The following is a 21,971-nucleotide window of genomic DNA, read 5'->3' as shown; positions in this document are numbered from 1 at the left end:
CGGGTGGCAGAGTATGATGCCGGTGTTCAGTTACCTGAGGGCAGTGTCAGAGGAATCCAGGCTGCCTCGATTGTTATTTTATTTTTTTATTTTTTTGTTTTACATTGCGCAAACTAGACCAGTGACATCGGGCTCAGAGCGCTTTACATGAGCACCAGTCTCGTTACAAATGAACACATTCATTTTTGTTAGGCACGGGGAGTTACAGTGATTTGATGATACCGGAGATCACTTTCCCCTCTGCCACAAGTTCTGGTCCCCTTTGGCTATGTGCCTCTAGTGGGTGCTTCACCAACTGTTCCATCTCCTCCCAGTGGTATCTATCACTGCAAAGGAGCAGAGAAGATTCGGCAACTCTCCACTGGGTAGCTGCCACCTCAGCTACTCGCTTCCCTTGTGCATCAATCTTTTTGCTCTCCTTATCTAAAGGAGGGCCATCCACAGCTGCCTGGGTGCAAACTCTATTCATGGCTATGTGCACAACCTAGGAGTCTAGTGGGACATGTCCCCTGATGTACACGGGGTCAACAGGAGAAGCATTATATTTCTTTTTGACCCTTGGGGTGACGACTCCTACCGTGACTGGGTCCTTGAACTTTTCAGTACTGTGCCAGGTCATGCTTTTAAGCATTTGTAGTACTGGACAGATCTCTCTGTCTTAGAGAGTATCTCCACCAGAAAGTCATCATCCTCCTTGACACCATGACATTTTACTTTGTGGTGGTCTGTCAGCTTTTGGATAACAGCATGATACGCAGTGGTGTCATCCCGGAGAGGGAAGCCTTAGCAAGACAGGGATCTAAGTCAGCGTTGGCTTGTGGGTTGAAATGGTAAACTTCCTTAAGATTATCCCCATCTCCGGCTAGCCGAAGCTTTAGATATGGGTCATGCGTATCATAGGTACTCCGTTGATATGAGTCTGGGTCATCAGACTGGTCTAAGTGCTGAAACGACGGAGGAGGTGAAGTTGTTGAATGGAGGAGGTAATTGTTGTGGTGCTATTATACTGCGGTGATTTAGTTGTTGCATCTGGCATGATAATAAACTACTGACTGCGGTTATAAAGAAGTATTTTTGGATGGTCTAAGTAGGGAGACTGGTCCACTGGCTGAGTGTACGCCCATGCCTGTACTCACCTTGTTTGTGTCAACGTCGGTTCTGTTGCAAAGGATGACTTTTTCTCTGACATGAAATGGTCAATTTTTGGGTGTATGATGCTCTCTGGCTGGTCCTCTGGACCCTATCTGGACCAAAGAGGGAATCATCCTACAGTAGCTTCCCTTGGGGGAATGCCCAGGAGAGGACACCGTGAGTGAACCAGATTTACCTGTATGTAAGGTAAGGGAGAAATGGCCAGCACTCAAGGGCCATAGTATAAAAAGTGCCCCTGAGGCGCAAAAGGCGTCATAAAGGGACCGTAGATGCGTGTGCAGATGTTTGTGCTCTTCTGTAATATGGATCGTGCAGTGCAAAAGATGTGCCAGAGTGATAACAAAGGCGTATTCCCTTATTTGAATGGGGGTGTGGCCCCATGCAAATGAGGGAATCCTTTGCCTCAGGACCTGCACCATGTTATTGATGCCGGAGGAGGCAAGATGCCTGGCTGTGCACTATGTATGAGTTGCACACAGCAATTGTGCCCTCCAAGTGTGCCCACTTGGAGGGGGAGTGGGCTCCTAAGCACCGCCAAGCATCCCTCTGCACTCGCCGGCATAGGGATCCCTGGCTTCCCTTGAAAGGGAGTCCGGGTCCGCCAGCTGCAGTGAAAGGCAGACCAGTGGCTTCAAACAGCTGGTCTATCTTTCAGTAATGCAAAAACAACAATTGATGGACAGAATGCAGAACAATGTCATACATTCACCATATCTTTCAGTAATGCACTCTTCCCAGTGCAGGCAGGGTTAGGGCATCCACTGGAAACAGTGCATTTGTTGTAATAGGGCACACTGAGCCGGTATGCGCATGGCGTGCTGTTAGAGGTGTGCCCCAGCGCAGACCAGGGCAGTGTGCCCTATGTGTAATATGGCCCATTGTGGAGGGCGTCTGCAGAGAATCGAGGACCTCTCCTATGGTCGCCGCCATAGTCATTGCCTTCTGCCCTCCTCATGACCAGTCTGAGGTGCATTTACATTTTTAAACCTTGTGTGAAAATATTCAATGTATATTTGGTAATACACTTGAGAACATGGATTACACAATTATCGGCGAAAAATATAGACAATGGAATGGGTAAGGGCCAAAAACAGATGCTACATATCTTATGCCCCAACAATACAACTTTTATCTTCCTGTTTCTACCTATTTATTTTAAACATTTCTCCCAGTGAATGCTGTAATAGCATTAAAGCCCTTCTGCCTCCAGCTATTCCAGTTGGTAAAGACCTTCGCCCCCGTTATATCCCTGCACAGCGGTCTATTCAGCTATATTATTCCAGAAAAAAAGAACTGAAACTACTTAAGTGCCTGTAGTGGTACAAAGATGCTCACCTCTCCACCTGAAGGGGGTTCGGGGCCTTCTGTGTGTCTGCAGCTAGCCAGGTCAATCCTGTTATCCATGTTGTGACATCATCCTCGCAGAAGGCTGAGAACACCAGGCACAAGGTTAGAGGCAATACATAGCATTTATTCACCAAACACATGGCATCTTCCCTCATGATAACCTGTTTTCACGTACAAAGTGCTGCCATTCTGCAGTTTTAACAAGCACCATACAGCGGACTCTGGAAAAACGCCAGAACAGTGGGGGTGAGGGAGCTGGTTTCAGGGCTGTGTGGGGGGCCTGCTCTTCCAGTGCTAGAAGCACAATATTATCCATGGATGGTTTGCTGCTGAGGAGCTCTGATGCTCCTGGGAGGCTGAGCCAAGCCTGGCCCTTGAAGGAATGAAAACAGAGTTTCTTTTCACAATGGGTTTTTCCATTTGCAAACAGTTCAAAGTAACGGGCAACTGCACCTTTAGAGTATTTGTACAGTTTTACTTTTCGGGATTCACAAACGTCAGTTTTGTAATAACTTACACTTCTGTAGTAAGTTTAGTACTACACATAGTCAACCACTGGTACTGCAACACTCTGCCACAGAAAATAATGGAGATAGAGACTCAAAAGAAAACCCCCATAGGGAATAATTTTGAATTAAATACAATTATGAAAAATAGTTAAACATTTAAATTATTGTTAAATATATATATATGGTCAGTGAATAAAGGTGCAGCTGGAGTCCTGTGGTGTGGGTGGCAGTATAGTCACTCTCTAGGCAGGGAGTTCCTGACATTCGGCTACACTAGTCTGGCACCAGCATGCCACGGCACTCTGACCTTACCCCCAATAGACGAAGGACTGCAGGTGGCATCATCGATGGTTCCATGTGGGCCCTTTGGCGGTGAGAGTGGGGCACTCCATGGCCGACTGCAAGCTACTGCCAATACGCAGCATCACACATATGTGCCCACATGTATGTCTTCATCACTGTCCTGCGCCTGCAGGCTGGGTTACAAGCCTCTAGGGCAGTGTTTTCCGAACTTTTTAAAACTACAAACAATTTTTAAAACAACAAACTTTTGCGACCCACCTAACTTTAATGGGCATGAGCAGGCACTTTTTGAATGTAACCAAAGCACTGTATGATAGCACACTGTCGTTTACAGACAGCACATGTTCAACTGAAATGATCTCTAAATGTGCACATACATACAGTTTTACGGATAAAACTAAATAGCACACAAATCATAATGGATGAAATCGTGTTTCTGCAAATATTATCATTTGTGCATCACCAAGCAAAGTGTCTTGATTTGTTTTGATTCTATTAAAATCTCTGTTTTCAGAACACTTCAGAACTACAAAAAAGTGCATAATTTGTACTTTCCCAGCTACTGAATGTATACAGTTTATTAACAGGTGTTAAAATTTGTTGTGTGTTGCAAAAAACAACACCATATAGCCTTTCCTTTCATAACCCCTGTGCTCAGCAAGATTGTCACATAATTCCTTTTACTTCTTCTTGTTTGACTGCAAAGTGAGTGGAGTTTTTAACACCAATCCCATAGTAAAACAATAAGAAGCAATTTGTCAGAAAACATAGCCTGACACTTTACCTCTGTCTTAGAAGCCAGTAAATGTGACGAGATAAATACAGAATTTAAAGGCATCTTTATTTCTCGCTTGGACTTTCGCGACCCACCATAAATTGGCTGGAAACCCATCAGTGGGTGGTGACCTACAGATTGGGAAACACTGCTCTACGAATAGGTGGCAGGGTGGGAGTGCCAGGTTACCAACAGGGCAGAGAGTCCTGAAACTCCTTGTGGATTACAAGAGCAGTTTGCAGGTGATCAGGAAAGATGCCAGGAGAGTCCGGTGGGGAGCGGCTTGTGGGGTAGAGGATGAGAAGAGCAAAAATGCATTGGGGGGTGGAAGTTTCGGGGGGGATGGTCAGGAACGCAGTTGAGGAGGTGTGGGGAGAATAATAGACTGAGGTTCAGGTGGAGCAAAACCGGGTCTAACCCCCAGGCCCATCGTCTTGGGAGCATCCATCAACCCGAACGTCTTGTGAGGGTTGAAGGCACTATGGGTGGTATCCAGTTATCACCAGTGCTTGGGTCTCTTTCACCTGCATCAGTCAATTACCCGAGGGAGAAATTTGGTAGGAATAAAGTACTTGGTGAGATTGCGAGGGATTTATCTTATCTGAGAGGATCAAAAAGAAAAGGCATACATCCCGATTCTGACACTGAAATCGACTCGTTGCCTTTCCTAGGGGTACTTTACTCGTCTCTCCTAGAACTCTGGACTTGGTAGAAATTAAGTGTGTGATGGAACAGGCCAGGATGTGGATGTTATAACGAGGGAGTTGGGGTCTCTGAAAGGGACTTTTGCATACCCTCAGAGGTTCTTGCCCTTGATTCACTATTCTCAGTTTCATGCCACTAATCAGTACCATATGGGTTTCTACTGCTGTCTGAGGTTAAGGTAATTCCAGCAGCAGACCCTGCTGGCTGGTACCATTGTTATGAGGTCAGGTATGGTATACAAGGCACTCACAGAGGTATAGATGACCGGCGAGTGTGTTGCGCCTCACAGAACACCTCCAAACCCACCGAAATACCGATGAAACAACCTTATCCTCAGCAACCACCCACCAACTCTAATCTCTCAACCGCATGGATAGCGAGCCTTCCTTTCCTCTTCTCTGCTGAGTCTCATTAATGCAACTAGGTCGAGGTTGTCAGCACAGGGGTAAAGTGACAATCTTGTGGTTGGCTATTCTTGGTCTACCATGCTATTTTCCTGGCCCCAGGGACTCAGGTGGCCTCAGGTGTACTTTAGTACCACTCTATTCGACATATTAGGTCTGTACCCTCAACAATCTGGCCCCCTCCATTCCTGCCTCTATCCCTGCTTGCTCCAAATACTAACCCTCTCTCTGTTCTACCAAACCTGGACTCTGGGTTCTGCTCCTTGCATCACATTCACACCCCTTACACTGTTCCTCCCAAAACCCTACAGGGCCTCCCATTTTATTTTCATATTCAATGCATTTTCATTACTCAATAATCTCACCAAGACATGGCGCCTGTAGTCTTTACCTTCCCACATGTTCATCTCATTGTACTTTTTGTCCATATCACACTGAGCTGAACACTATCAGGCTTCCTGAACAGCCACTGCCCCCTGTGTGATATTTCCCCCTCGGCCCCTACCTTGGGTTTTAACCCCTGTGATCAGACCTCATACCTCATGCTTGTCTCTTCCAAATGCCTTACAGGTGAAGGCTTTTGGGTCTCCTATTCCACTTTCTTCTGCGCCTTCCCTGGAATCCCCCAACCTCTCTTCATCTTGACCACTGTAGTCTTCTGCTCTCTCTCCTGCTCACACACTCTGCTCATTTCACCTACAAAGTTACTTGAGCGTCCTGTTTCCTTACCTACAGTTAGCCTCTCCCACTGCTGCCCCTCACTTATGTTCTGTTATCTGGAATTAGTAGAGCGCGCGGCTACTCCGAAGAGTGTCCTGGCTCTGAGAAAAGACCACCATAACCTCTGACAGACAGTCGCCCCCAACCACAGAACCAGAAAAAGCCTAAAGCTGGAAAAGCCACGTCTTCAGATTCCGCCTAAAGGTCAGAAGGTCCGTTATGAGATCTGTGCGTTCGGAACATGCAAATAGCTCTTCTCATCTCGAACCTCATGGTGTCCCTATCTGCAGGAAGAGGAAATGACATCATAGCCTATCCTCTGATCCTCTGTCTGCATGGCCTGACAATAAATATTTCAGTCTCCCTTAGGAAGATGTTTCAGTAGACCACCATGTGATACCCAAACGCCTGACCTTTTCACAAGCGGATGGCTGGGTAATTGGCCACTTACTTTGTCAATATTTATTCAGATGTTGTCCTAACATCACCTCAGAAACAGTAGTTCATGCATGTGAAATGACCGATTTGTTTCACATCCCATCTTCATCGCATTATTGGATTAAATAAGCACTTTAAGAGTTTTGCACGGTTGTTTCAAAAATCCTGCACTGTTTTATATTGCCCACAATATAGGTTATGAACGAATGATACCAAAGCCCCCATTGTTCTCTCTGAGTTTCATGGAACTGCGACTAACTCGTTAACAGTTTACTTAAGTAGCCATATTACTCCACCAATGGGTCTCCTCATACCCTAGATATAAAGAGAGCCCTGGGGTTTTATTTAGACCATGCAAAATTCTCAAGAAGGTCTAAAAAAGTCAGTGTTAGTTATGGTTCAATCTGAATATTGTTTCCCACCTCAAAACAATCTCTGATTGTATCCTCTATAGTATTATGTTATCAGTTAGTTCAGAAGAAATTATAAGGTTTAGCGAACACTCATTCATCTAGAGGGAATGCAGCTACTGCTGCTTAGTTAAGAAGTGTGCCTCTGAGTGACATCTGCGGGACATGGAAGTCTATTCATACCTTTGCAAAGCACTATCTTGTTATTGTTATTGTTATTTTGGATTTGTATCGCGCCCAATCACCTGCAGGTCTCTAGGCGCTCGGAAATCGATGTTAACAACAATACACTCGGCAACATAGAATGAAAGGCACACTCTGATCTAAATTACACACAGGATCCTTTTAAACAGCAATGTTTTTAGCATCCTTCTAAACCGCAGGAGGTTCCCCTCCTTGCGCAGCACCTCAGGCAGCGTGTTCCATAGCTGAGGGAGCCAGTGCAGGCTATGTAGCAGAGGGGAGGCCTTGGTTCTCCTTGGGAGTCTAAAAATCTTCTAGGTTAAGATGCTAAAGCAGCCACCATGATAGGCAAGAAGCTCTGACTGTAGAAGACCATTTGGTTAATGATCGTCTGCTGTCAGTTCCTCGTCTATTTTACCAACTCACGATGATGACATAGTGAGGTAAGGAGTTGCTTCCTAATCTATTCTTTGTTTTATGACTATTAACTGTACAATCCTATAGGATCGTACAATGCCCAAACAGAAGTTACTTATTGGCATTCCTAGTGCTGCCTAAAGCATAAACACACTGCCCTCCTCCCTCCTAAACCTCATTTGGTTTGGAAAAATGTAGGATCCTAATCAGGATCACAAATAAATGGAAACAAAGATTTGCAGCACTACCAGTGCAAGGAATGGTGGGATATGGATCTATTACAAAAAGTAGCAGAAGTGGGACAATACAACCAGCACTGAAACCCCCCACAAATTGTGGTCAGTAATTGAACTTCTCATGTGTTACAACAGACAGCACTCCAGCTGCAAAGAGGTGCAATCATGGACATTGACACATAAAACATCCAATACAAGTCTGGAGCACAAAACATTTTAAATTACGAAATCGTAGTCAAAATGTCTCTACGAAAAACTATTTTATTAGACATAAAAAGTGATAAAAATGGCGGAACAGATACAATCTTGACAATATCCTATGTGTCTTACATGAAAAAAATAAACAAGTTAACAGTATGTGAATTAGACTAAATGCAGCCTTAACAATATGTAGTCAAGTCCGAGCACTGCCAACATGTGTTTCGTCTTTATCCAAGTCTTCCTCAGGGCTACTAACTTGTATTTAGACGATTATAACGGTATAGCCATGATGCTGTTCAGATAGCGATGTGTACATCTATAATATATGAAAAAAGGTTGTTTTTGAAGTATGGAAAAACAACTGTGTCAATGCAATGCCTGGTAACTATCATCCACGGCGCACAGAATAAATTATGTCAACGAGCAGGGAAAATGAACAAAACACCCTTGATAAGGGATAGCCCAGATGTCAGAATCAGCATCACGGAAAAGCCCAAACCGAAGAAACGCTGTGCGATATGGACTCTGCTGGGTCCAGGAAGGAGCAATGTCTGTTTTTCTAGCTGTATTTTACTTCACTGTTACATGTTTTGTTCCCTTTTAGTAAATCAGGTAGGTTAAAAGTAAGGAGGCAAATTTGATTTATGTATATTGCTGTGTTGATTGAATGTGTAAACATGAGATCCAAAGTGGAAATGGAGAGGTAGATGCAAGTGTATTGATATATTTGCTTTGTCTTGGCATCTCATAGCTTCCATGCCTCATTACAGATAGGCCAGCTATGGTGTATCAGGTGGCGGAACCTAAGCTGGCTCTGCTCTGGAAAATCTTAGCCCTGACAGCCTAACACCGATTTTCCCTGCCAAGTCCACCAGGTGAAGTAAGGTGGCTCAAGGCAGGAAAATGTCTCCATTGAGCAGGGATAAAACTCTCTATGTCTCTATTAGGGACATTTATTGTTTTCTGCTTCAATAAAAAATATCACTATGACTGAGACAGACAAAAGAATGCATAGTGGGCTACGTCAACATGTTGGCCCGCTCAACATTTAGACATGCCAAAAGTGTATCCATCACATTGGTTGAAAGACTCTCCGTAGAGATATCTGCCAGACACTTTCTCTGGATAAGGTGAGTAGTCCGCCACTAAGCAGTATATGTGATGGCCACCACGGACCCGGCAGGCCGCCCAACAGCCTGTAAATGAAACCATAGATCTAATAAAATATCTATCTGGAAGGAAAAGATACTACATGTAGTTGCATTACTAGAACATGGGTACTCTCTCTGAATCCATAAGTATTAGAATATCTTCTACTCATGTGGGAAATGTATACTTTTAATTTTGAAAAAGAAATGTAAACAAAGAAAACATGCCTACAAGAGACAACATGTTCTATGTTTCCTGCTTTTTTATTAAAAAAAAAAAATAAACCTACAATTAACCAAAGTCAGTCTTAAAGTACATGCTACTGAAAACACTATTCTATAAAAAAAAATCAACTGAAAAACAATAGGATAAACAGAGCATGTTATTAGGCTTAAACAGAGAGAAGATTGACACTGCTCCATTAAGGATTCCAGAGCTGTGTCATGTCCTCCAGGGTCTGTGAGGCAGTTTGTTGAAGGTCAACTAGAGTAAGGATTTTATATGGGGCATTGACTGGCAGGGTGCATGCATGGTCGGGCTCTGGGTCCGCGGAACCTCCGGAACACTAATGTCTTCGGTATTTATCCCTCATAACAGGGAAGACGAGGGCAGCTGCCCTACTTTATAGGCCCTCGAGCAGGCGTGACTACACTACACCAGTGATGGGTGGATGACTTAGGGCCCTCTTTTGATAGAGTGACTTGGAGGAAGACGTTGACCTACTTCCCAAAAGTGTTGCACAATGCCAGGTTTAAATTAATTCAGTTCAATTTTTTGCATAGAGCATGTCTTACCCTGCGGCTAATACATGCTATTTTCCCTGGAGCAAAGCTGCCACCCAGTAAAAACAAGCATTTGCAATGCAATAGGTCTCACATTTACGAGAGCTTGAGTTATTGGCAATACAATAGCTTAAACTCTCGCAAATGCAAGCCTTATTGCATTGCAAATATATTTTTTTTACTAGCGCCCATGTGGCGCTTTCACAATAATGGAGGCCGTACCCCTTTTTTTAGACAAGCCGCTTCTAAAGAAGGGTGCACGGTCGTTAATAAAGTGAAACCGTGGCATGCGGCGCTTTGCCAAAAAAAGCATCTGTTTGTCAGGATGACAAACAGATGGTTTTTTTTGTAAAAGCACCCATGCCGCACTTTCACATTAATAACGGCTGCGCACCCTTCTTTAGACACGGCTTGTCTAAAGAAAGGGGCATGGCCTCCATAAATGTGAACGCGCCGCATGGGCGCTAGTAAACAAAAAAAACAAAAAAAGTAAACATGGCCACAATACTTAAAGCGGACCGCCATTAGTAAGTAAAATAAAGAAATAAAGAAACACGGCCGCTATAGTTAAAGCGGACCACCATTAATAAGCAAAATAACAATGGGCGGCTTGCTGCAACGTAGTGGGTGGTATATGAGCAAATCATTAAACAAAATAGTACTCACAGCCAAGATAAAGCAAACCGTGTAACACGACAAGTAAAAGGTCCAGTTGTTATGGTAGGTAACAGATGCAGACAAGGCGGTATCAAGGAGGGACTAACAAGCCTAATAACGACTCGGAAGCCAGCGTTTACAAAGGACAATGACACAAGCCAATTAAAAATATGGGTGGAGAGTGAGTGGGGCTTCAAAGCCATACTCCACTACTGCATGCCTCGCAGCAGAGCATACGTTGGCCAGGCTCGACCTAAAGACATAAGCGTTCTTCCCTTAAATCGCAATAGCTAAGAATATACTAACAATGTAGAGGCGAAAAATTGCTGGTCAACACGCCTCTAATCATCGGCCCGACTGTGGGCCGATTTGTGCCAATTTGCCACCCATTCCTTTGAGAGTCTTATTCACGGAGATAAATCCTTAGAACCCCGAGTGGATAAAACAGAAGTGCGACAATATCAGACCGTTTCAGAGCAGCAGCATTCCCCACAAACTCTTCCATGATATCAATTATAAACTGTGTCTAGGCACCTGTGCGCCCCTATTTCTCTTGTGAGTCACACGTGTGGGCTAAGCATGCAAAAGTGTGTTGGGATACACATGGTAGCGACCTATCAACTTTGTCAGTGACTAATTCAGGTTCTTCGACTGTCTGGCACTTCAGAGTCATTTTGATAGGGTAGGTAGCATAGCAACTGAGCCACTGAATCAAATGCACCCAAGGAAAACAAGTCCCCCAATAAATCGGCTGAAGGAGCCCTTCGCGCCACTGGGCCTGGTGCCACCGCACCTGCTGCACTATTGCCAGCTACGCCCCTGGTTTGAGCAGCACTGCTAGCTTGCCATTCACAGATTTGCCTCCTAGTCACCGTATCAAACAAATCTCTCGTTTTGCAGTGGTGAGCTCGGGCCGTGGCACCTCAGCCCCTTCCCCACCTGTGAGCGCTCACAGGCGGGCATCAAAATTCCACCTTTGGACGGTGTTGCGCAACCGATGCCCAGACCGTGGCAGTGCTTAATCCACCTGGTTTAAGGGTGTTGGTTAACCGAGCTCGATTAAAATCTTTAGCTGACTCCCGCAGAGGCCAGGCTTGTTGGTCTTCCGTGGCAGACACAAATTACCTGTTTTCAACAAGTCATTGCTTCCGAAAGCACTGAGGCGGCTGCGGAGCGACTAAGCGCTGTAGTGATTCTTAAAGGTCTGGTGTACCGCACAGTAAATTGGAAATTACTGGGAGCAGCGCGGTGTGTGAAGGGTGCTGGTCATCCTGGATGGAACAGACTGCCATTGTTAGGGGGGCTTCGAGAAAGGGGTGACGCTACTTCACCAAAATCCTCAGGAAGGAGGGTCAGGTACCCTTTGGCGGAAGCTGGTGATCGCGACGAACACCACACAACCACTGAAACCGATAATAGCACTGCGTGAGTATGCAAACAGCCTATACTGAAAACTCAACTGCAGCATGTTAAAAATATTTGCAATGCGATAGGTCTCGCATTTGAATGCGAGACCTATGGCACTGGAAAGAAGTAGCCACCATTGTAACGGCTGCTTGAAAAGAGAAAGCGCGCATGGCGCACTGAATGTAAGCAAAACACATTGTGTCCGCAGTAAGAGAAACTCAATAAAGAAAATAGTGCTTACAGACTTATGAACATGTACTGTGTAACAACCGATGTGAAAGGGCCAGTCGCCATGGGAGGTTACAAATGAAGACAAGGAGGGACTAACAAGCATATTTACGAATCAGAAGCCAGCATTTACGATGGACAATGACACAAGCTAATGACAAATATGGGCGGAGAGTGGGTGGGGCTTCTATTCCATACTCCACTACAACAAGTCTTCCAGAGCAGCGCATGCGCGCTGACTCTAGGCTCGACCTCAAAACGGCCCCCATTGTGGCATCTCTGTATCATCATGACCATTGCCATGGTTACTGTTACTGTTACTGTTACCAGTGACCTACTGACTGTTCTAGAGTGTTAACCAAGGGAGCCAGTTAGACAGTGACCTGGTCGTGTGTGGATGTACCTGCTTACTCCAATAAAGCAATATCTCAACAAGATATTCACGGAATCTTTATTACATTTGGCGACTTCGGACGGGATGCGAATCAATTCTATTGACTTTTACACAGAAGATTGAATAAGATTGCCATCATCTTCAAAAAAAGAAACGGGAGACAAAAGGAAAAAAAGAAGATTGAATATTCTCCAATAGCGGCTCTACATAAAGGAGTAAGCAGTGTGAACCAATGTAGAGTCAAGATCCATTATTTTAAGGAAACGGTTACCTATCTCCAGATTTAACTTAACTCTACTCCACACTGAGAACAAATTAACTACAATATAAACAAGGACCTGGGCGGATTACACCTCCACCGTACTGTAAGTTTTTAACGAAGGCGTTTTTCAACGTAAATTGCATTTAATCAAATGTTACTTGCGATACAGTTGATGTCAACGGCGGATCTTTTGAAGTGAGGCGTTCTTGGGAGTCGTTCCAGCTCGCGACAATCGTCTTCCATTCTTGTACAGCATAGACGAGGAGAACGAAGGCAGAATCACTGCGAGCGTAAGTGAACTGAACATTCACGAAGCAACGTCAGCGCGCTACAACGTCATCACGAGAGGTCACGTAGCGTATCCTTACGCGACCACCATTTTAGACTTACTATGATTGCGGGGATTCACCTTTAAATGAAATTATAGCTATTGTTAAAAAAGGTGAGATGTCAAAAAGATGTGCACAAATGGCTCTAAAGAAAAGTGAAGACAGTAATATTGTTAGCAAAGTATCTAGCAATAAATCCACAAACAAAAGTTTAGGAAAAAATAGCTATAAAGATCTAAACAAAAAAAAGCAATAGTTATAACAAAAATGACTATGAGGACACAAGACCAACATGTTATAGATGTGGTTATAAGGGTCATACTGCAAGAGATAGGTGGTGTCCTGCATTAAAATCAAAATACAGTTATTGTGGATTGATTGGTCATTTTACTAAAGCTTGCAGGAGAAGGATTAACAAAAACAAGAAGAAAACTGTAGGTTGTGTCAATGATGGGAAAGATGAAGAAGTTGACAAAAAATGCTAATTCTAGCGATGATGAAATTCTCTGCATTGACGACTTTGGTGAAAATGAAAGTGTAGCTCTGAATGTGGGTTCAACAAGGAAAAAGAAACCAGTCTGTGAAATAAACATTGGTGGGGTAGACTTACAGATCGTCCCTGATTCTGGCTCACCCTATACTATTATACAACGCGCAGTATGAGAAGACAAATTTGAAAAAGTAATTGAACAAAACTTAAAACCTTCTGACATACAACCAGTAACTTACACTGGAGAAAAAATTCCTATGGTTGGTTTTGTTGAGTTAGTCTTCAAATTTAGACAGAAGTACTACTGGCAAGTTATACGTTGCTGAAAAGGGTCATTCTGAACTTCGGCTGGATTGATCAGGGAGAACTTGGCATTATACTCAACCCCAATACTCATGATCAGGTATTATTATTAGATGAACCAGATAAGAAAATGGTGGATGATATAATCAAACAATTCCCTAGTGTGTTTTCAGGTGAAGTAGGAAAATTAGATGGGTTTGTTCACAAAATAGTACTCAAAGATAGTGCAATACCAGTAACTCACAAAGATAGGAATATTCCTATGAGCATAAGAGAAGGTGTAATGAAAGAATTGGACCTCCTAGAAAAGAAAGGAATAATTGAACCAGTGGAATGTGCAGAATGGATTGCCCCCTTGGTCGTCGTACGCAAACCTGATGGTCGTTTGCGTCTTTGCATTGACCTGAGAAATCTTAATAAAAACATTGTTGTTGACAAATTTCCTCTACCCAGAATTGATGAACTATTAGCCCAATCAAAAAATATATAATGGTTTTCTACAATTGACTTAACCTCAGCGTATCATCAAATTCAGTTACACGACAGCAGCAGAAGCCTTAATGCCTTCATAACACCGTTTGGATGTTATCGTTTCATACGCATGCCTTTTGGGTTAGCTTCTGCTGCTGCCGTGTTTCAAAGGTTGATGTACAAATTATTTAAAGGGTTAAAAGGCGTCATATATGTTCAAGATGATATTTTGATTATGGGCCGAGACAAGAATAAGCATGATAAAAGATTTAATGCAGTTCTTTCTAAACTAGCAGAAAAAGGGTTGACTGCAGAAGTCAAAAAGTGTTAATTCAGGACGAGGTCTGTCACATACTTGGGACATGAGGTGGGTGGAGACGGTATTTCACCGAAGAAGTGTCTACTTGAGGCAATTAGGGAAGCTCCATCTCCAAAGTCTAAAGATGATTCGAGGTCATTTCTGGGGACGGCAGAATTCTATTCAAAGTTTGTAAGAAATTTTGCCATCAAGACTTACAACTTGAGGCAGTTATTAAAATTAAAACAAGAGTTTGTTTGGAATGATGATTTAGAAAATGACTTCAGTAAGATAAAAGATGACCTAGTTTCCGCTCTACTACTTCAGGCCTTTGATAGTTTGGCACCTACCATAATCACAACTGATGCAAGTGGAAAAGGGTTAGGTGCTGTACTATCCCAAATTGATGACAATGGTGAAGAAATAACCATTTCCTCTGCGTCTCGTTCTCTTTCACCATCGGAAGAAAAATACTCTGTTATAGAGAAAGAGATGTTAGCTACCATATGGGCAATGGAGAAGTTTAGACAATTTGTATGGGGAACCAGTTTTGTCCTTCGCACAGATCACAAACCTTTGCTCAAAGTACTCACATCAGATGGTATATTTAAAGCCACGCCTAGAATAGCCAAAATGAGTTTGAAACTTCTTGACTTCAATTATAATGTAGAATATTTACCAGGTAAAAGGAATCAGATAGCAGATTATCTGAGTAGATCACCACCTCCTTGTGAAAATTTTGGCCAAACAGATTGGGATGACTTTAATGTTGCTGCGGTTTTTGACAAAACCATTGCTATTTCTAAAGTAGAATGGAACACTGAATACTCGCAAGATGAAGTTTTAAGGAAAACTGCACAATTTATCACCAGAGGCTGGCCTTGTTAAAACCGTAATCAGGGAGATTTAAGAGCACTTTGGGAAATTAAAAATGAACTGTCCATAGATGATTCTGGTTACATTTGCAGGGGGGATAGAATCATTGTACCTTCAACATTAAGATCTAAAGTCTTGGAATTGAATCATGAAGGCCATCTTGGCATTACTAAATTGAAGGCTAAATTGAAATTATCATATTGGTGGCCAGGGATCGATAGAGATTCTGAGAAATTTGTAAGAGAATGCTCCATTTGTCAGGACTCTGATAAAACACTATCAGCCTCATGCATCAACCCAAAATCCAGTCGGTAAAATACCGATTCGGTAATAGCTCCCGATATTAAGTAAAAAATACCCAATCCCAATGCATCAACCCAAAAGCAGAAATCGCTATTTAAGGAATCCTTAAATAGCGATTCATTAAATAGGGATTCCTTAAATACCGATTCCTTAAATAGCGATTGCATTTAAGGAATCCCAAAGTGAGATTCCTTAAATGCAATGCATCAAAGTTAAAAAATTAGCGATTTCGCTAATAGGGGGAGCAAATTACCACGAAGATGAACTGCATGGTAATTTGCAAAAACTTTGAAAAATGCACTTTTGTGCATTTTTCAAAGTTTCATGTTGCGCACACACATGCCCTTAGAGCATGTGTGTGTGCAACATATGTGCACATATCATTTTCAGGGGTGCAACAGGGTGTCCTTTTGACACCCTGGCACCCTTGAAAGTGCTCCCGCTATTAGCGATTCGGTAATACCGAATCGCTAATACAGACTGGCTTTACATTCATTCCTATGGGCCTCCAAGCCCATAGGAATGAATGGGTAGGTATTCCTTATTACCGATTCGGTATTACCGATTCGGTAATAAGGAATATTAAGGAATCGCTATTTGAATAGCGATTCCTACATGCATAGCCTTTTGCTATTCCTTATTAGCGATTCCTTATTTTTCGCTAATAAGGAATCGCAAATGGCATTGTTGATGCATAGGCCCCTATGAGTATTAAGACCCACCCTTGGCAATAAATTACTTCCTAATGGGCCATGGGAAAATCTAAGCATTGATTGGATGGGCCCCATTGATGATAATGATGGAGGTCACAAGTATGTGTTGGTAGTAATAGACGACTACTCGAAATGGCCGGAAGTTGAGATCACTGAAAATTGTGACACAAAACACACGGTCAAATTCTTAGAAAACTTATTCTTACGCAAAGAAATTCCAAAAATTATTCGCAGTGATAATGGCCCACAATTTTCTTCTGATAAATTTAAAGATTTTTTCAAAAGGAATGGAATCTGTGAAAAGAAAACCCCAGTATATAATCCGGCTGGGAATGGCATTGTTGAAAGGTTTAACAGGGTCATTATGGGAAGTGTACAAGCTTCATTGAACGCTGGGAAGTGTTGGAAGAAGGAACTTTTTACTACACTTTGGGCTTATAGGATCACTCCAACAGGGACTGGTTACAGTCCTTTCAGAAAATTGCGTGGCAGAGAACCTTTTTGTAAAGACAATGTTGCATGGTGCAAAATGAAAACTTATGGAAAATGGTCACCTGCCTTAGTTAGAGCCAATCTTAGGAAGATGCATGACACATGCAAAATTAACTTTAACAAAACTCATTGTACTTCTGATTGCTCATTAGAAGTTGGATATTGGGTCAAAGTCAAATTACCTACTAAAGTACGGAAAGGTCAAAGCAAATTTTCAGCACCATTACAAGTAATCACTACTTATTCAAAATCAGCTAAGTTGAGTGATGGCAAAATTTGGCATTACAATAGACTTTCAAAATATGTTAATCCTGGTCACAATAGTGAAGCTAGGAAATTTACCTCAGAAGTGAATTGGATGTGGGATGATGTCACAAGTCCAAATATTAGGGATGTCACAAGTCAAAACGTTAGTGATATGAATAATATCCATGTTCAACCGTCTAACACAGTCTGCAATGACGGAGCCCAAGCTTCTTGTAGTTCTGGGAAAACATCACGTACTGGTAGAGCAATAGTTTTGCCATGTAAGTACAGGAATTTTGTGATGCAAAAGATGGAAGGAGGGAAATAGGTTCCTTTATTATATTTGTTGTTCACTATTTATTGTAATACCCAATTGTATTCTTTCAATTTACTTAATTTAGGTTCCGTTTAATATGTATTGTAATACCTAACTGTAAATGTCCAACCTTAAACTAATGTGAATTGTTACTTATTTTTTGTTATTATATTTTGGTTACTCAGTTTGTTTATCTCTGTAAGGAGGGAGATGTGGCATCTCTGTATCATCATGATCATTGCCATGGTTACTGTTACCAGTGACCCACTGACTGTTCTAGAGTGTAAACCAAGGGAGCCAGTTAGACAGTGACCTGGTCGTGTGTGGATGTACCTGCTTACTCCAATAAAGCAATATCTCAACAAGATATTCAGGGAATCTTTATTACACCCATCACTCAAAAATCACCCCCAGACCTTCTGGCCCACCGGGAAAACACCTAGTGCCCGCTATGGCTAGTTCGGCCCTGGTATTTGCCCCGTGCTCACCCACTACTGGGACATGGTTCTGTGGGTTATCTGTGGTGCTATGGACAGATCTTTCAACTTTACCCCCTGCTATGCCTGCTGGTGTCTACACAAACGGAGTGCTGCACACAAGGTTACAGATTGATCCTTGTTCTCAGACAGCTGACAATGAGCTGGAAATTGTCTGGAGGCCCATATATGTACGGGTTGTGGAAGGAAGTGATTAAGTGGGTGGACTGCGAGAGAGAGGCAATTCCGAGGGAGGAGGATAGAAGGGTATATAGGATACCCATACTGCCGGCGTGGCATACGATATTAATGGTTGTCCTAAACTGGATCCCCGGGGGAGGATGGTGGTAGAGGAGGGATCTTCTGGGAGTCTCCGATTGGAAGGGCCAAACCCCCAGAGTAACATGATCATGCAGCGACCCCTGAATTAGGGTAGCCCCACGCCAATGGGATGCTTTTGGGCCTATGGAGGTTGGGCATGATGATTCAAATGGATGGGGCCATGCGTGACTACATCATTTATGCTTCTGACTGTATAACATTGTTTATTGCCTGTGGCACTATATCTTCCCTTCATCCTACCTCTATTGCTTTACTAGACTGCCTTGCTTGACATGTAACCACACCCACGTTTGCTGTGTGTTTTTGTACTCATTTTGATTGAAAAACAATAAAAATAAATACAAAAAAACTAGACTAATGACAACAATACATTTGAAGTCCATTTTAGACTGGTGTTATTATCCCTTAGTTTGTCTCCTCTCTGCATGACGGAAGCACCTTTCGTGAAAAAACTTCCACAGCGAGGGCCGTTCCGCCATACCATGGTCGACATGTTGGTACTTTTCTTTTTCTAAAGACGCACACTCGCTAGGAGTCCGCCTTCAGGGAAAAAACGAATGCCCCTCCTGTGCTGGAAGTTTTTTCACTGAGTGGGGGGAACACTTGGCACACTTCCTGTCAAGAAATAAGCAGACAGACATGGTATCGGAGTAACCGGCTGAACAGTGCAGCATTCCTAACACCATGTCCACCAGTGGCAGCATCACAGAGAGGAGTTTTCTTTGCACCTGAGCCAACGTCGTCCCCAAACCTCTTAATAGAGCAGGGCAGGAAAATGTGGGTAGACAGGACAGCAGTCAGTTTTTATCAGCTGTCCAATTATGGCCTACACCTAAGTGAGATCCGCAATTAGAAAGAAAACATTCTGCCTTTAACAGTAAAGCCCATGAGCATTAGGACCAAACTAGAGCCCTTGTAAGCCTCCTGCATGGACCACTTTTCTTCTTGAGTTTATGCTTTCCAAATGTCAAAAATCACCATGTCCTGCAGGCCACCAAACACCCTATCAATCACATCAAGTGATGTGGATAGAGAACAAAAGTGAGACACGCGTATGCACTGATGTCCATGATGGGTGTCAAGGGTATCACTTGGTAAGAAGACACCGACTAACGTGACAAATTGAACAGAGCATTTGGAACAACCCAATGGAAGGCTTAAAACGGCCAAACCTGGTCTAAATTAACACTGAAATATCTATGGTAGGTACAAAGGTCTGATGTGTCCTTGTGTTGGTGACAACTTAATATGGTAGTAATAAGACATACGGTTTTAGCTCTAGGCTTAGTGAAATAGCTGACCTTGCATAGCTCTGTCCACTCACCAAATACAAATTATTTGATCTCCCCAAACACAGTTTAACTATTTCGCCACATTTAACACACAGCAAATTTGCATGAGACACCAATATGCAATTAGATTAGCTTATTTATTTTTTCCAAGAGTCAACCTTTCTGGCCAAAGACATAAAAAAGAGAACACTAATGATCATAAAAGCACTTCCCTCCGTACACATCAGCCTCCTCCATGACACTTACCTGCAACGCTGAGCGTCTTGAGGCGGAAGTCCACTCCGTAGAGAACAATGAAGCACATTGAGCCATCAAGCTTCCGGGCATCTTCTGGATAGCGCTCAAAATCACGCGAGTTCTTCCCTGCGCGGACTTCCTTGATCTCTCGAATGTCAACTGTGGGGGAAAAATAACAAGGGTCAAAGCCCTAGCAATGTGCTCATGTACTAATAGGTACCACAGTCCAATAATAGTAGGGTTCCCTGTGTCCTTAGTGGGACTAGTACCACAATGTCATCCTATAAAAATATTGAGACCTAAATATCGACTACCAAACTATCCTTTATTATTTTTTTTTTTTCCCCTTTTCTTTTTAATCTTCAAACATTGAACCACAACCAATAAAAACTTAATAAGATCAAAAAAGAAAAAAAGATATCAAATGTTAGTGGAAATATGTAGCCAGTGTATAGAATGCCGTTCGAGTTCAGTTGTGCCTAGGTTTGTATAACCGCAGTGAATGCGAGTTGCCGTACCTATACTATGTGTTATTGTGCGGACACTAGAGTATCTTATTGTCTGAGTCGTGTTCATGAACTGTGAGAAAGGAGAGTAAGGTCATTATCCAACCCAACAGCTGCGGCCGAGGTGTCCTACAAGTGCAGCGTGACAGATCCGATCGACTACCAAACTATTGTGAAGGAAAGTATATATAGGTAAGAATTGGTTTAATATACACTTAAGATTTGTGTACCTTGATGACATATAACTTCAGAGTATGTTGATATGGAACTAGGAATAATAAATCTATACTAATTTATAATGGTCTTCATGATACTTAGCTTGACGGTATTCTTGCAACAATATTTTTGGAGGAAGATCCCATGGTTAGCACACAAAACCCAGATTCATAAAAGATTTTTTTTTAGAAATTCACACATTGAGTCAATGATTCCTATTTAGATTTATGTTGGGTAACATGAAAATCTGACACGGATCCATCCTTTGTTGACCAGCGTTGGACAACCCAGCTTAAACTGCGCCCATACAGTTTTTAGAGCTACTTTACACTACACGAAATGTATTGCGAATGATATTTATATGAAAAAGCTTTTGGTTACAGTGAGCACACAATCGTGTCGAAGCTTGACAAATACATCACTTAGCGCGGGGACACTCTGATTGGAGTAACCAGGCGCTTTATAAACTTCTAGCCTAACAACATTTGTATAGAAAATGGCACCCCTCCGAAGCATAATCATTTGGATAAAGAGTTGACATCTCTAGAGTGATTATAGATGAAACATTGTGTAGGCATGTGTTCCTCATAAGTAAAACACTGATGCTCATAATCTGCTGTAGTTGGAGTGGGCCCAGCTGGAGAATATGTGGGCTAAGCTGGCGAGCTGGCAGGGAGTTAAAGTTTGAAATACAATGATGTATTCATTCTGGAGGAAAAAGATGGATGGATAATTGAATGTTTATTGTACATGGATTGCACATTTCTGACATAAAAGAAATATGTAAAATGAGTCAGAAGTTTCCATTTCCATTTCAAAATCCTTGACAAAAAGGTTGAACTTTAGGTATAGCAATCTTTGTGCATTGTATACTGTAAACTTTGTGTATTATTTATTTATTTACTTAGATCATTTTTTTATAGCGCGAACATGACCCTTGCGGGTATCAGAGCGCTTTACAAGTATACAGAGAGCAGAGCAATAATAACAATAATATCATACTCGAGAAAAATACAGGATAAAGTACTACCCGGAAAGGAAGGGTATGTTTTACAATGTTGAGAGAACAGAGGAGATAAACCAATAAAAAAAGAAGTATCAAAGTCTAGAAAACTGCAGGACCATGCAGTGTCGTTATTGTAAATGTGTACATTGACACACACATTCCCACACTGAAAATAATGTGGTCACTACAACCAGTCTTTGTTCTGAGCCTGTGATTGTTTTATTTAGAACTTTCAGTCTTACAGAACCTTTTGTGCCTGCCATAGTCAATCATAAAATCCCTTTAAAATATACAAGTCAGTGATGACTTAATGAGGGGAAACAGTTCCACCAAGAATGTGCATAGTGCAAATTCATGAAATTTATGTTGCAACCGCACTG

General features: G+C 42.5%; 1 protein-coding gene across 3 annotated transcripts in view; it reads right to left on the bottom strand.

Moving 5' to 3' along the window:
- LOC146830503 (1-phosphatidylinositol 4,5-bisphosphate phosphodiesterase gamma-1-like) overlaps window positions 1-21,971 on the bottom strand; it is a 695,332-nt gene that overhangs the window by 463,021 nt on the left and 210,340 nt on the right. For all 3 annotated transcript variants that reach the window (XM_085604690.1, XM_085604691.1, XM_085604692.1), the window contains 2 exons: window positions 19,873-20,022; window positions 2,488-2,581 (listed from right to left, as the gene is read on the bottom strand). In XM_085604690.1, the coding sequence (XP_085460816.1) occupies window positions 2,488-2,581; window positions 19,873-20,022 (244 nt within the window). The remainder of the gene's footprint in view (window positions 1-2,487; window positions 2,582-19,872; window positions 20,023-21,971) is intronic.

The sequence above is a fragment of the Triturus cristatus genome, chromosome 5_1, assembly GCF_964204655.1.
Source record: "Triturus cristatus chromosome 5_1, aTriCri1.1, whole genome shotgun sequence".
In the NCBI taxonomy this organism is placed as follows: Eukaryota; Metazoa; Chordata; class Amphibia; order Caudata; family Salamandridae; genus Triturus; species Triturus cristatus.
This window is presented reverse-complemented; position numbering and strand designations above follow the sequence as displayed.